This window comes from Canis lupus, chromosome 31 (genome assembly GCF_048164855.1).
Source record: "Canis lupus baileyi chromosome 31, mCanLup2.hap1, whole genome shotgun sequence".
Lineage (NCBI taxonomy): Eukaryota > Metazoa > Chordata > Mammalia > Carnivora > Canidae > Canis > Canis lupus.
The window spans coordinates 9,768,188-9,782,780 of NC_132868.1; the positions used below are offsets into that span (position 1 = coordinate 9,768,188).

At 55.5% G+C, this 14,593-nt stretch overlaps 1 protein-coding gene across 1 annotated transcript in view; it reads right to left on the reverse strand.

Annotated features, from left to right (window-relative positions):
- Nucleotides 1-466: 466 nt before the first annotated feature.
- Nucleotides 467-14,593, reverse strand: part of ADAMTS16 (ADAM metallopeptidase with thrombospondin type 1 motif 16) — a 149,662-nt gene continuing 135,535 nt past the window's right edge. Inside the window, exons 19-23 of the mRNA XM_072807448.1 lie at nucleotides 11,416-11,617; nucleotides 11,085-11,279; nucleotides 8,863-9,087; nucleotides 2,196-2,343; nucleotides 467-1,773 (exon numbers count right to left, since the gene is read on the reverse strand). Of these exons, the coding sequence (XP_072663549.1) occupies nucleotides 1,658-1,773; nucleotides 2,196-2,343; nucleotides 8,863-9,087; nucleotides 11,085-11,279; nucleotides 11,416-11,617 (886 nt within the window). The 3' untranslated portion in view covers nucleotides 467-1,657. The remainder of the gene's footprint in view (nucleotides 1,774-2,195; nucleotides 2,344-8,862; nucleotides 9,088-11,084; nucleotides 11,280-11,415; nucleotides 11,618-14,593) is intronic.

Genomic DNA, 14,593 nt, shown 5'->3' on the forward strand with positions numbered 1-14,593 from the left:
CTGCAACACAGAGACCCTGCCTGCTTTCCAGCCTTCTGCTCTGCAGAATTTAGATGTGCCAGCCACCCATAATCATGTGAGCCAAATCCCTAAAATGAAGCCCCCTTGTCTCTCAATAGACTACCTGTCATTTCTGTTTCTGTGGAAGATCTTGAGTAATAAAGCAGGAATCACAGGGTCAGGGGTCACCCTTGAATTAACTGTGGAGGCGCCTGGAGAGGCTGCCCCCGCTCAGGTTCTAGTGGAAGCCGCAGAAACCTCGGTCTCAGGGCTGCATGGCCCCTGTGTACTGCCCACTCCCACCCCCTGGTCACCTGATGTCTTCCCCCCTCCCAGGCTCCTCATTTAGGGGCCCTTTGTCCTCAGACTAGTTCCAGCACTTTCTCCTGGACCAGTTCCCCACCTCCCTGCCAGGCCCCCGGATCTCAGCCGCACAACTCATGAGCAATCACAAGCAGCTCAGAAGCAAGTGGTACAATATAAAATTTATTATAAAACTTCAGCAAATATAAATATCCAGGTGCCCATTCCACACAGAGCGAGTGGCGGGGCAGGAGGAGGAAGGGTAGCACCGGCGGGCAGTGGAGTGTCAGGGGCTGTGTGCAGCCTGCACCCAGGAAGGCTGGCCTCTCCGAACGGGTCTTACAAAACAACAAAATTCATGGAAAAAAAATCCCAAAACAGCACAACACACGGGAAGGAAACCTGGGGTTCTGCGGGTCACCACATCAGCTGAGGACATCTGTCTGGGTGGGACGGCCACAACCTCATCAGGGCAGCAGGGGTGTGGCGTGATGGTCTAAACTCCAGTAGAACCTGAACGTCTGTCATCTGAGAAGCATGAAGAATGGGTTGGGATAGAAACGCTCGCTTGCAAATAGCTGACAAGGGTGACACACAGGCTACCAAAGTTCTGTTCTCCAGGCGTGAGTCTGAAAGGGACGGAAGCACTGTGGCATGATTTTGTGTTTCCCGTTTCCAGAAGCAAAGTCTCAAATCAGGACATGGAGGCCAGAGTCTGGTGTCTCCCTGGCAGGGCAGATGCCGCTTAGAGGGGACACCCAGTTCTTGTTCCAGAAGCAGGTCTCAGCAGACAGCAGCTGGGCTGCTGCGGCGGGAAGAGGGGGCCCTGGGGACGCCCACCTCCCTGGGAGCTGTCCCAGCTGCTTCTCCAGAGGGAGGCCGCTCACTCCAGACCCGGGGAAGGGGCCTCTGCGGGCCCAGGGGGGCCGGCACACTTGGCGGCAGAGCTGCTGTCCTTACTCCTAATTCCATCACCTTCTTTCTCCAAAGCACCACCCATTTAGCGTTTAGCAAGTTCAGCTCAGCTCCTTCTGTTTTTCTGACATGATTCATCTCAAGTGCACGTGATGAGCATGCGTCCAGGTCTGTAGAGTGGGCCTCCTGCCCACCTCCATACTTCATTGAACAGGTGTGTGCACCTGTGCCCAGACAGGCATTCAGAACCACGGTTTGCACGAGCACACACACACAGACACACACACACACTCTGTCCCGTCAGACAGCCAGACACAGCTCTCCTTCTCCCACTTCCGTCCTTCTTGGCTGCTTTCCATGCTCCCTGCATGGCTGATGTGGGCTGGAGATGCAGCACCTCGTATTCTCCGCCCTGGGAAGGGGCCCCCGCCGCCGGGGCTCACAGGTTGGTTGTGGAGCACGTCTTGCAGCACCGCTCGCCGTAGAACTGGTGGCTGCACATCCTGTGCTGGGGGACAAGAGAGCACCAGGGGAAGTGGTCTCTGCAGGTGCCATCTGAAAAGCAGAGGACACCGCGTTAGCCCGGGGTCCCGGGGGCCGTGGCTCTGAAGCAGCGGAGGGCAGCCCTCTTGGGGAGAGGTAGCTGTGTGCCGGGGGGGGGGGCTGTTCCCCCAAGACCCTTCTTGGAAGGCCCCTCAGAACCGAAGTGTCCTCCCTCCTGTGCTACCCCCACCCACGGAGTGACTCTGGTGATGACGGCCTGGCCGCGTTCAGTTGTTCTCTTCATACCAAACTTCAGTTATTAATTCTCCAAAAAGGAGAGAGAGAGAGACAATGTCACAGACTCAAGGCCCCGAGGCCGGGGCTCTCTACCAGTGGGCACCCCACTTCCTCGGGCCCATGAAGGAACCGCTCCAGAAACGTGACAGCCGTGCCCTGAAAAGCCACGGCCAAGCCGAGGGGCTCTGGACACTCACCTGTCTTCTCTGCGATGGGGCAAAAGTGGGTGTTGCAGGCCAGGGAGGCTGCGGGCTTCTGGTGCAGGAAGCAGCCCAGGGCTGGCCGGCCCCCCGCCAGGCACTGCACGGCCCTGGTCTGCACGCCGCCCCCGCAGCTGGCCGTGCACTGTGAGAAACACACGCACAGGGGTCAGCCTGGGCTGCCGGGGCCTGGGGCACCCCCTGTCTCCCGAGCTTCACCCGCCCCCCAGACTCCTCAGTAATTATGGGTGAGCTGACCAGGTTCTGGATCAACAGGGGGCCAGTACCAGAGTCTGAGACAGTCAGTCTCGGGGGTCCACAGTGTGATGATCACAGGGAAACTGGAGCGTATCTGGGGGGTGCCATGGTCGCTCCCCGGGCCTACCCCTGGGTCCACACCAGAAAACAACCCCCTTCATGGGAGTCCAACACCTGGGCACCCTCTCGGGACTCTTGCCGGGGAAAACCTTGACAAGCCAACTCCCACGGAGGTACCATAAAACCACGTTCCTCCTATATCCCAAGTTCCCGAGCCCTGGATGCCTGCCTGGAGGCGGCCACACACGCAGCCTGGGCTCGCTGGCATCCTGCGGGCATGGCTCCGAGGCACGCAGGCCCTGGTGCTGTGAGGCAATCTAGCACAGCGGGGCACGAAGGAGCCCATGGTCAGGCGACCCCTCCCTAGCTGGCCAGGCTCCCCCCGACAGACCATGTGAGCGGGCCCATCTGAGCTCCACAGTGGGCAAGACATCGGGGGATGGGCCACCTGAGAGACGGGGGAACCGAAACCAGCAGGCAGTGAATCTGTCCAAAGAGGAGCTCCTTGAAGTCTGGACCAAATTATGTAAATTATGCTTAAACCAGGTTCCTGTTTCAAAGATGCCAAGGATGTAGGCAAGAGGGGAGCACCTGCCAGAAGAGGGGTCAGACACCATGGCAGGTATCTGGTGCGTGGGACGTACGCAACTCCCTGGCTTCCATGCAACGGTAGACGGGTCTAAACGGAACTGGGCATGACAGCACGGCGCAGGCTGCTTGCCAAAACGTATGGCACGGCCAGGAGACAGTGACCACCGGGGCCACCCACGGGCATGCCGGGGGCCCATTCGAGTGCGTGAGGTCAGCAAGCCCTGGGCACCCCTTCCCAGCGGACGTCAGCCTGCCAGTGAGCAGCGCCGCCCTCCTGCTTCGTTCCCAGGACCCGCTGCAAGCAGAGCCTCCCGAGGTGGCGTTTTAAAGTCCCTGGGGGTAGGGGCTCCGATGCAGCAGGTAAACCTCTTCGTCGAGTCCGAGTCCTGGAGGGTCATAAGCCGAAGGAATTGTTCTTTCTTTTCCCCTCTTTAGGTAAAGGACGGCCGGGGCCCTGGCGGGGAAGATGCAGGACTAGCTGATCAGCATGTGGGTCTGGATCGTTTCCGAGGGGCTTGCCCCTTCTCTTCAAAACCAGCTTCAGCTAAAGCCGTCAACGACTCAGGTTCAATATACAACTGTAGCAATCAGGAAAACAAAACAAAACAAAACAAAACAAAAACAACAACAAAAAAACCCAAACCCATTGTGGGCAGATCCCAGTCTGGCTGCAGAATTAGCAGGCTCACCCAGGATGGAGCAGACGTTTCCTACTGCCTACTGCACCCATCTGAACGTTCCGCAGCAGCACAGTCACGGCTTTGCGCTCTGCCCTTCGAGCCCCTCCCCGGCCAGCACGGCGGAGACCTTGAGGAACGCGGGCTGCCCTGGCCCAGGCTCACGGCTTCCCACGGGTCACATCTGCATCTGTATGCAGCCACGACCTCTCTGCCCCCAGCGGAGGCCCCGTCATCAGCAGCAGCCGGGCAGATTTTCAGCCTCGCTGGCGACATGTCTCATCCATGTGTCTCTCTGTGGCCATCATTTTGCACCACTTAAAATCATTTGGAAGCGACCTGATTCTGTCACTGACTCATTTATTCACAATGGGAATCGCTACCTCCCCTGTACCAGGCACCGATCCAGGCACGAGATACCAAGTGCTGGACACAAGCGACTTGCCCGTCTTCGGGATTTACCGCCTCTACTCAAACTGGGATCCTTCACACTTCGTGAAGAGACTCCAGGACTTGGATCTGCAGGTCGGAGCTCATGGCCTCTTCCTCAACTTGATGGGGTTTCACTTGAGCATTTCAGGAAACTGGAAATGGGGACCTGCGTTGGTCTGTCGACCTACACACGGCGACAAATGCCACAGCCACTGTCCAGACCGTTGGCTGCTGGCCTCACCCCAGGTCAGTGGCTCTCAGAGCCGCTGTGCCAGCAAACCACCTGCTGGACTCACCTCAAACCTGGCACTTCAGCAGCCCCAGTGGAGCCTGAGAACCTGCATTTCTAACCATGGTGCTCAAGCTGCGGGTGGGGCCACGCTTGCTGGGCCACAGCTCTAGGGGACAAGAGCTGTGTCGGCAAAGGTCCTTGCCTCCAGAGCCGACTCCAGTCACATCTGACAGAGCGCATGGAGCTGGTGCATGGTGTGATGCGACCAGGTGAGCCAGCCGTCTCATAAAGGTGCCCGTGTGTGGCCTCGGCGGTCACTGTCACCTGGCGGCCACACGGACTGCTCCTCCTCACCCCCCAGCCCACTTGGCTTACTTCTGCTCATCTTCTCGTGTCCCTGCTGCAGGTGTGGGAGGGCCCTGCACCCTGACTCTAGGGGAGCCTCTTCTTGCCTTACAGCCCCTGGAGGGCAGCCACCGCCCAAACTCCCCAGCAAGGACGGCCTACAGGTGTGCAATTCTGGGTCTGTCTGCTGAGGGGGCAGTGAGGCACCTGCAGCTGCCAGGGTGAAGCAGGAATGTCACGCCCTGAAGAGTGTCCCTGGGCTGCTATCCTCCACCGCCACCAGGCTCCTCAGGTCCCCGGACCCCTCTGTTGTCATCCTCCACAGGCCTGCCTCCCTCAACCGGGACCTGCGGTCATGCACAGCTGAGCCAGGGCTCTTTTTGGGACTGCTCTTTCCGAGGATGCCCCACCCCGAGGTCAGCAAGTAGGGTCTTCTTGCCATTCCAGGATTATACAACCTTGTGGAATGTGAATGTGACAGCACCTCCTGGGAGCCCTCTGTGCTGCCCGCCCTCTGAGACGGCCCCTGCGGGTGTGTCTCAGACTTCCTGGGGGTCTGAGCGGTGACCTGCTAAGCACACATTTTCCAGAACACTAAAATCCTGAAAACCCTCTTCCTTCTGGATTTCATCTGTTTCAGGAACAATCTCCGTGTTTCTAGGGACATCTTGCACCCAGAGGTGCTACGTATGCTCTGAAGAGATGAGTGGGAAAAACTGATAATCACTTAGTGGTTAGCAAAAATCCAAAGAGTGCAATTTTAAAATAACGTCTGCCTCTGGGTTTGTTTTAAATGACAAGGATTGCCTTTCTGTGTCATTGGCCCTGATGGCAGAAGGCTGGTGATGCCTGCCATTTGCCGATGCTCTGGGTGGCTTGATTCAAAGGCCAATTCCCACCCCCTGCATTCACGGGACCCATGACTGCCTCAGGGCTTCTTGCAGGGGGAGGCTCATCTCCCAAACTCAGGTCCGGCTAGGAAACAAATCCACTTTCATTCCTGAGAGTCAGAGGTCTCACACCTTCCTTGTCCCCTCTTGATATCGCTCCCCTCCCAGGAGACCCACCAACGCTTCTCCCTTTGTCTCCTTCCTGGGGCCCTGCGGGCTGTGCTCTCTTTCCAAGTCTGCAGCTCTGCCCACCAGAGCACTCCCCACTGTCCTGGAGACCAAGGTCCACTCAGGTCAGGGGGGAGAGAGCACAATCCTCAAGGGCTTCACCATTACAACCTCTGCTCTAAACATAAATGCAGCTGGGAGTTTGTGTACGGATTTAATGGCCTACAAATAGAAACTCTCTCCAACTCGGGTGGCTCGTGCTGTGACCTTAACCAGCACTGCCAGCAGGAAGGTTCTGGTCTCTCTGGGCGCCACCCATAGCTGCAAGACAGAGAGAACAGGTCAGCAGTGAATTCTTAGAGGTGGGTAGGCAACTGGATAGAAGGGGGCAGGGAACCTGTGTATTGTGTGTGTGTTTGTGTGTGTATGACTGTGTGTGCATGCCCATGGGTGTATGCTCATGGGGGTGCATGCCTGTGTGTCCATGCTTCTTTGTGTGCATGCCTGTGTATGCATGCCCGTGTGGACATGACTACATAAGTGCATGCCTGTGCACGTATGCTCACACGTGTGTATGCTCATGTGTGTGCATACTTATGTGTATGCATGCTTGCATATACTTGTGTGCGCATGCCCATGTGCGTGTATGCCTGTGTGTATGACCATATGTGTGCATGCCTATGTGTGTATGCGTGTGTATGTGCGTGCGTGCATATACCTGTGTGTGTGCATGTGCCTGTATGTGTACAAGTGCATATTGCTTGTGTACATGTGTATACCCACATGCGTGTGTGTGTTTGATACGACTTTCATACAACCGTAGTCATAACTGCCATATCGATCATAAGCGACATAGCTCCTTGCCTCTCAGAGCCTATGGGTTTCTAGGTCATTTGTGCACAGTCCTGCTGAAGAACCCCCAGAACAAGCCAGGGCTCCCACATTCCAGCACTAAGGACACACTCTCATCTCCGTCATGTAGAATCAGACAGTCCAACAGGTGTTCACATGTAAGCCATTCTCAGAGCAAATCAACGTGTGAACCACCTGACACTAAGCCCAAATGACCAAAACGATTTCAATCAGTCCTACCAGGCAACCCACCATGAAATGCGGTGATAAGCAAAGCCATTTAAGTCAACAGAAACCCTACAGATCACATAATAGAAACCATGGTCTTTTGACTGTGACAAGAATAAACCTGTCTGGGGGCAGAGTTCAGCCAGGCACTGGCCATCCATTACAGCCTGACAATTTCCCACAGTTCGGGGCGCGGAGTCTCAAGTACCAGCGCTTATAGCAAACATAACCCTTTGAGTTATTACTGCCAAGAAGGTGAAGTCTCAGAATGTAGTAGATGAGTCACCCAGGATAAAAACCTCAGGCGGCTTCTGTAAACATGATTCCTTAGACAAACACATTAAATACTTCAAAAAGCTACACAAGATGTATTTTAGGCTTTACATTTTTAAATGAAATGCTGATAAACTTTGTTTTCCTAAATTTTCCCAAGGTCTCCACATTATGTACCGGGGGCTGAACGCTGGCTCAGGAGAGGCTGGGGAGCTGCGGCGGCTTCAGGAGCCTCAGTTTCCCCATTGACAGAGGAGGAGCGGTGTCGGGAACCACCTCTACGTGTCTCCGACCCACACCTTCCGAGGGACAGAGTACAGCCTCTGCCCCAGAGACAACTTGATTCCGCTTCTTTGCTCATCCCTCGCTTCCTCTTGCTGCATGGACTGTGTTCACAAGAAAATTAAGGTGCCTGCCTGGGAAAATGTGGCTGTTGATGCATTTTGTCGACTTAACATAGAAAATGCTTGGGAAGGATATAGCTCACACGCCCCTGCTCCGACCATTTCAGCTGAACAGTTTCTAACTGAACTACTTAGGGGAGAGGGGCTCATCTATTTCTAAATGCAAGTGCTTGGTCAGGTTGAAGACCCGCAGAACCAGCAGCAGGCTGGGACGCAAGCAGCGGGGTGGGGGGCACACAGAGGCTGGCTGCCACCACACACCTATCCTCCCCACCCCTCCGTCTCCTCTGCCTGCAGCTCTTTTGAAAGAGGAGAGAGTCCAGGCCGGGCTGCCCCGTGCACATGAGAAAGCTCCTTCCCGTGGTTCTGCTCCTCTGGCCAGGCCAACAGATGAGAGATTCAGAAAACGCTCCGCTCCTGCTCGCGGGGCCGGGCCGAGGTGAGCATCCTCTCTCCTGGGCACACCAGCATCACCGGACTCGTTGGGGTCTGGCCAGTGGGCCTGGCTCAGGACGCCTGGGCCCCACACACCCCTCCAGCCTGGGTGCACCCTGGAGCCAAGAGCAGCAAGGGCAGCAGATGTGCGAGCAGTGAGGGGACCTGGGACAGGCGGGAAGCAGAGACCACGTCCGAGGAGCAGAACCACCGGCAGGGACGGGAAACAAGCCCCAGGATGAGGACGGCCAGGAGTCCAAGCAGGAAACAGGGCAACGTGAGAGGTGGTTAACACACCACCAGCAGAATTCTTCCCTAGAGTGGAAGGTGGTGTAGACAGAGGTGGGGTGGGGGCATGGATGAGCTCCCTTGTCCTGGGCTGGCCTCGTCTGAGGGCCCGGGCAGGCCTGGACAGCCGGGGGCACTGCACCCCCTTCCCACGTGCACGGCCTCGGGGTTACCGGGGTAGACAGTACCGTCACCGACTTATTCCAGATCTTGTCCTTCTTCCCCATTCACACTCACCCCCGGGGAGGTCTGCTCTTACATAAAATAAAATCAAGTTCGCCCACACTTAATCGGGTGACGATTTAGAACACGGCATGTGGGCCCCAGAGCCCAGCCTTGGAGAGCTGCACCCACACCTGGGAACACAGGCTCCGCACCTACTCTGGAGATAAGGGTTGGGAACTGGCTCCGTGGGTTCAGGGGGTACGCCCCCTCCTCCCCCCGCAGAAAGTTCTCTACCTACACCAGGAGCCAGCTCCCAGAGCAGGAGGCTCTGCTCACCCACTCCGCGGGCCCCGAGTGCCAGCCTACCTGAGACCAGGGTGAGGCAAACCAGCTGGCTTGAGGGGGGCCTGCGGCTGTGTGCAGGGGGTGCCGGGGGCAGGGAAATGGGGTGCAGGTGCGCTCCAGCTCCACGCTGGGCCGTGGCAGGTGCAAGCACTTCTTGGAGACCAGCTCTCGATATTTCCCAGAAACATGTTTTTCAGCACATTTTAAGAATCTTTTCTGTGTTCCTCTTTCACAGGTAACAGAGCACTAAAAATAAAAACAGAAGACGTGAGTGAACCACATTTCTTTGCTGGCGGCTGTCTCTTTTATAGCATCTGAGAGTCGCACTGTCTTCTGATTATATCAGCTTGAATAGTAATATAAGTGTAAAAATTCAATGAAATGGCATTTTTTGAAGGCATTGCTCTTGTAAAAAGGAGGATTTTAAGGCGCAGCATTTTGGGAGATCCGTAGGGGCAGGGCAAGCATACACGACGGGAGTCGTCCCGAAGCTGTCATTTGAGAAGTTGAAACGCTGGGTTGCAGCTGATGCTGGAATGTGCAGAAATCTAATACACATGGACGAGAACAAATGCCAGGGCTCCAGGAGTAGCACCGTTCAACCGTGGTGCGATGCTGGCCCCCAAAGTAGGGGCAGGCGGAGGACTCCCAGGGCTCATGACGCACCTTCCTCAGAAGGCTGGCTCAGGGCACAAATCCATTCTTTCCCCACCAGGGAGTGCTCTGAGGCCGGGCTGTCCCTCATGCCGCACAGGGCACGGGCACAGGGGTCCTGGGCAAACCATGAACAGCGAGCCTGGCCAACGGCTGCAGTCACAGCATAGTTGCAAGCGATGCACACTGCAGCACCACCAGGCCGGGCTCTGAGGGTCTCAGGAGAGAGGTCCCGGCTTCAGACACTGCCGCCTCGAGCTAGCGGAGTGGGTGGTGCTGAGCCCAGTGATGAATCCGCCTGGCTCAGTGTCTGCAGATCACATAAACGGAGGAGCCCGGTGTGTTTCCGCACCACAGAGGAGATGGCCCTGGGAGGCTCCTCTCTGCTGCTGCTGGGAGAAACTGGCGTGTGTGCGTGCACGTGAACTGTTCAGGGTGGAGACTTTCCACCTGGACACCACCCGCAGATTGCATGGCGCGGTGGCTTCCTTCCTACAGGCTCAGCCTTCAGGGACGCGCGCAGAAAGAGATGTCACTCCTGACGACAGTGCGGCTCAGTCCTCGGAGACACCTGCCCTCCCGCGTCCCAGGTGGGAGAGAACGGGAGTCCCTGGTTGGCAATGGCAGGCTTCCTCCGGTGAGCCAGCGTGTTTTTATTTTTCAGTGTCTCCGCAGGATTCAAGGCCCTGCTTGATCGATCTATCCCGCCCTCCTGAACAAGGCCTCACCGGAGCTGTTGGGGGGAGAGCCCAGGTCGGCCCCCGAGGGGAGTGGGGCTGGGGAGCCACTTCAGGGGTGCAGATGTGCATCTCTGGGACTGCGGTCTCCCAATACCCTGTGCAGAGGTGTCCCCGCTGTGTGCGGTGCTGCTGTCTCTCTGTAGGGCGTTACCTTTCTGATCTTACTGTCACCTCCACCAATGAATTGTTGCACGGGGTGATTAAGGAGATACCCTGGCCCTCAGGGTGCTGTAGAGATGCAGGGACCTGGGGGTGGTGTACCAATGACCCCTTCCCAGGGGAGGTGGCACTGGGCACGGGCAGCACTCTGTGCGCACCCTCATGTGGGGCCCCAGCCTCACTGGGCCCAAGCTGGTCATGTAATCTTTACCAGTCACACTTCCAAAAGCTTCCAACCAGCACACAGGACATCCGTGCCAGCGAAGCCAACAGAACAGATTCTTCCCAAAATGCAACCACCGTCCATGGAAACTCGTCTGGGGAAATGGTCCCCTGTCTCTTCCACCTCCTTCCTGGTCGACGCTCCAGAAGCACTGCCCCGGGAACGGTCACAGCTGTGCTGGGGTTACCTGGGCCCCCAGGACCCCTGCCAGCATGCAGCGCGTCCCTCACTCGTCCTGCCCTCAACACCGAGTGATGCTGCTGGGCAACCTGCTTGACGGAGAGGATTGGAGAGTCCCAGGGACGCCGGGACACGAATGCTCTGAAGGAGCTGGAGCCCAGAGGAGTGACTTGAGTGGAGGGAAGCAGACTGGAGGAAGAGGAGCGGGAAGCAGGGAGAGCAGGGGCGGGGAGACAGCCCCGGGGGACAGCCGGCCACGCGGTTCCGGCTGGACCGGGCGCACATACCTGGGACCAGGCAGACAGCAGCCATTGCAGCTTCTTGTGCTTGTGGCAGCGCTCCAGCAGGCAGACTTCGTGGGTGCGGGGCTTGGGCTCCGAGCTGCACACGGCATCCGGCAGCAGCTGCGCCCTGGCCGAGGGGTTCGTGCTCTTACAGGCCACCGACCTCTTCCTCCATCCCTTCCCGCAGGTTCGAGAGCACTGCAGGGGAAGAAACGGGCAGCTCCCAGCAAGGAGTGCATGCGACTGAGCCCGGGGGTCCAACCGCAGGTCTTGTGGGACCAGGTGAGAACCCAGCTCTGCGATCCTCAGGAGGAGCCCACCCTGCCCCCGTTACCTCTGCCCAGGGCCCGGTGCTCCAAGCAGGCGGGCAGCTCTGAGTGTTGCAGGCCTGTCGGCTGGAGGGCACGGGCTGTGGACACAGGCTGGCTGCCACCCGCTCTGACACGTAGTGTGCCCGTCGTGTGCACTGGACGGGCCGGCTCTGAGTGCCCCCGCCGCACGTCCGGCTGCACGCACTCCAGTTCCCCACTGACCAACTGGGAGGAGACAAAGACGTCGTTGAGGGGCACCACCTTTCCAGCAGACACAGTGGCACCAGTCCCACCAACAGCCCACGGGCACCTGGGTATTTCTAGTTGCTCTCCAGGCCTGTCTGGTCCCTGTTGATTCTCCCTGCCTTGATTAGCTGTCCTGGTTCACCTGCCGTTGAAAATGACCGTCCTCAACCCATTCTGTTCTTCCCTCCAGCTTGGTTTTAGGTGAGAAATTCCACACATGTGCAAAAGGAAAGCCCCGTGTGTCCCCATCCACCCGACTTCAAGAATCTTCAACTTAGGCCCCAAACCCCATAGCATGTTGAAGCAAATTCCAGATGTGACCATGTTTCAATAGGCATCTCCAGAAAATGAGGATTCCTTGGTTTTTAAAACATCACCACAATACCATCATGACATCTAAAATATAAACCACGATTCCTTAATATCATATTATTCATATTATTTTATATTGTACCAATTCATATTGTATTTTTCAGTATCATATTATTCATTAATATCATAATATTCGGGGTTTTGTCCCCAACCGTATCATAGACATCCTAACTGCTTGTTAGAGTTCAGAACCAGTTAGTCCACACTGTGCGATGGGTTGGCAGGTCTTTCTTCTCCTTTCCTCCGTAGGTTCTTCCTTAATCTATTCTTCTATTCCATTTATTGGCATCAGAACCAATACTGCTCAGCTTGCTGAGTCTGCACAACTCTTTCTGATCATCACATGAGTTTGCAAATTATACCTCTGTGGTTCCACTTAACACGTTCCTCTGTCCTCCCCACTTTTATCTTAGCAGCTGAATCCAGTGGCTTGAGAACATTTAGGTTCTACGCATGTATGTATGTATGTATGCATTTCTTTTTTAAAAAGATTTTATTTATTTATCTGACAGAGAGAGAGAGAGCGAGAGAGAGCGAGAACACAAGCACGGGGAGTGGCAGGCAGAGGGAGAGGGAGAAGCAGACTCCCTGCAAAGCAAAGAGCCCAATATGGGGCTCCATCCCAGATGAACTGAGCCGAAGGCAGATGCTTCACCGACTGAGCCCCTATGGATGTATTTCTGGTATGATGGCCTCAGGCGTGATAACTTCCAATAGGAGGCTCATAATGCCTGGTCATCTTTCTTTGAATTTGTCAGAAGCTATAGAGAGTCTCTCTCAAAGTAACCTTTTTTAATTTTCTTTTCTGAGAATTAAAGTGTTTCTTGTTGACATGCATGTCGGCAGGCTGATGGAGGTGGGATGGATCCATCTAGGCTCAGCCCGCGGCACCACGTTGGGTATCAGATAAGCCTGCAAAGGTCAACAACGCTGCCTGCTGGCTTTGCACAAGCCCATCTGCAGGAGGCCCTACGATGCACTCTCTGGGTGGGGGTCATTGGAGGCAGGAGGGACAGAGGGTGAAATGTGGCCCAGGGACTAGGGTTCCTGTGATGGGAAGGCCTTGGGCTCCCCAAGGGTGGCAGCCTATTGGTCTCTCAGAGGACATGATGAGTCTCACTCGTATTTGTCTTCCTATTCAGGGCATTCAAGCAAACACCGGGAATTTGGCAGGTGACTTTGGGACCCAAGGGGCTCCGTGCTGGTGGTTGTGAAGAACTGCCAAGAAGGGCAAGGAGAAGCCATGGGTTCCTCACTCAGCCAGCTCGGCATGCCTGTCCTGCAGCGAGGAGCACAGATGGCCAGCCACGCTTCCTGGGGCAGCATCTGTGTGCCTCTGTCCCTCGAGGATGCTCCTGGGGGCCACAAAAGGAACGCCGTGTCTCCTCCACAGCTATTCCTGGTGTGACTTAATCCAATAATGGTTTTCTTCTGAATCGTGGGGTCAAACAGAGGATTTGTGCCCTGATTTATCCTTTGGCTTTGTGACACACACACACACACACACACAGAGCACGCTGGACCCTGACAGTCACATTCGGGTTAAGCCACAGCCAAGAATGCCTGGTGGAGAGCCCAAGAGACACCTTTCAGAAACACCCCGTGCCCAAGGGAGAGAGTCTGTCAGGACCCAACAGGGACCCAACCCATGCAGAGAGGGATGCAGCGCAGAAGACATGGACTGCCCAGAGGACCACTGGGATTGCTGGGTCTCTCTCGCAGCGTGTGTGCACATTTTTGTTTATAAACAGAGGTGAGGGCTGGCAATATATGCAACTTCCAAGTTTGTCATTTTAAAATGTGTTATGGAGCCTACTTAGGATTAAAAACCAAACAAAACAAAACCGAGAAAGTGTTAGAGCCAAGAGGAGCCTAAGAATACACAATCAGATAGAATGAGAAAGTTTCCTAAACCAAGAAAAGAACAGTAAGTAGAAACTAAGAAAAACTGAGTAACCTTGGAACTTTAGTTAATAATGTGTCAATACTGGTTTATTAATTCTAACACAGGCACCATAGTAATGTAAGATGCTAATAATGAGTGAATTGAGGGTGTGTGTGTGGGAGCAATGGAGACTATGTAATACTGAACTACCCAGTTTTTCTAGAAATCTAAACTGTTCTAAAAAGAGTCTATTAATTATTTTATGAGTTAATTATATTTCTGTATTTGAGTAATAAAGAAGTGGCTTACATGGTAAAGCTTCTGTAAATGTGTTTTCAGAGTCTCTCTGGACCAAGGTGTGGTTGGGAATACCTGTGGGCCAAAGTATGGAAATACCTAAAGAAGGAACCAAGGGCTCCGTGCCCCAGGAGGCCCACAAGCCTCACAAGAAGGTGCCAGTTCTGGGGGTGCCGCGCTTACCAGCAGGTCTGAGCGGAATGACAGGCACTTTTCTCACGCTCTCAAAGGGGCCGTGACCCCGCAGAATCAGTAGAACCGTAGAGCCAATACCTGGACTCTCGTGAAAGCTGCGACAAATGAGGTGGCCAGGGGAGAACGGGGGGCTGACAGGGACAGAGGGGCCTTGTCTCTGCGTGTGGGCAGCCCTGGCATGCCTGGCGCCGTGGGGCTGGCACAAC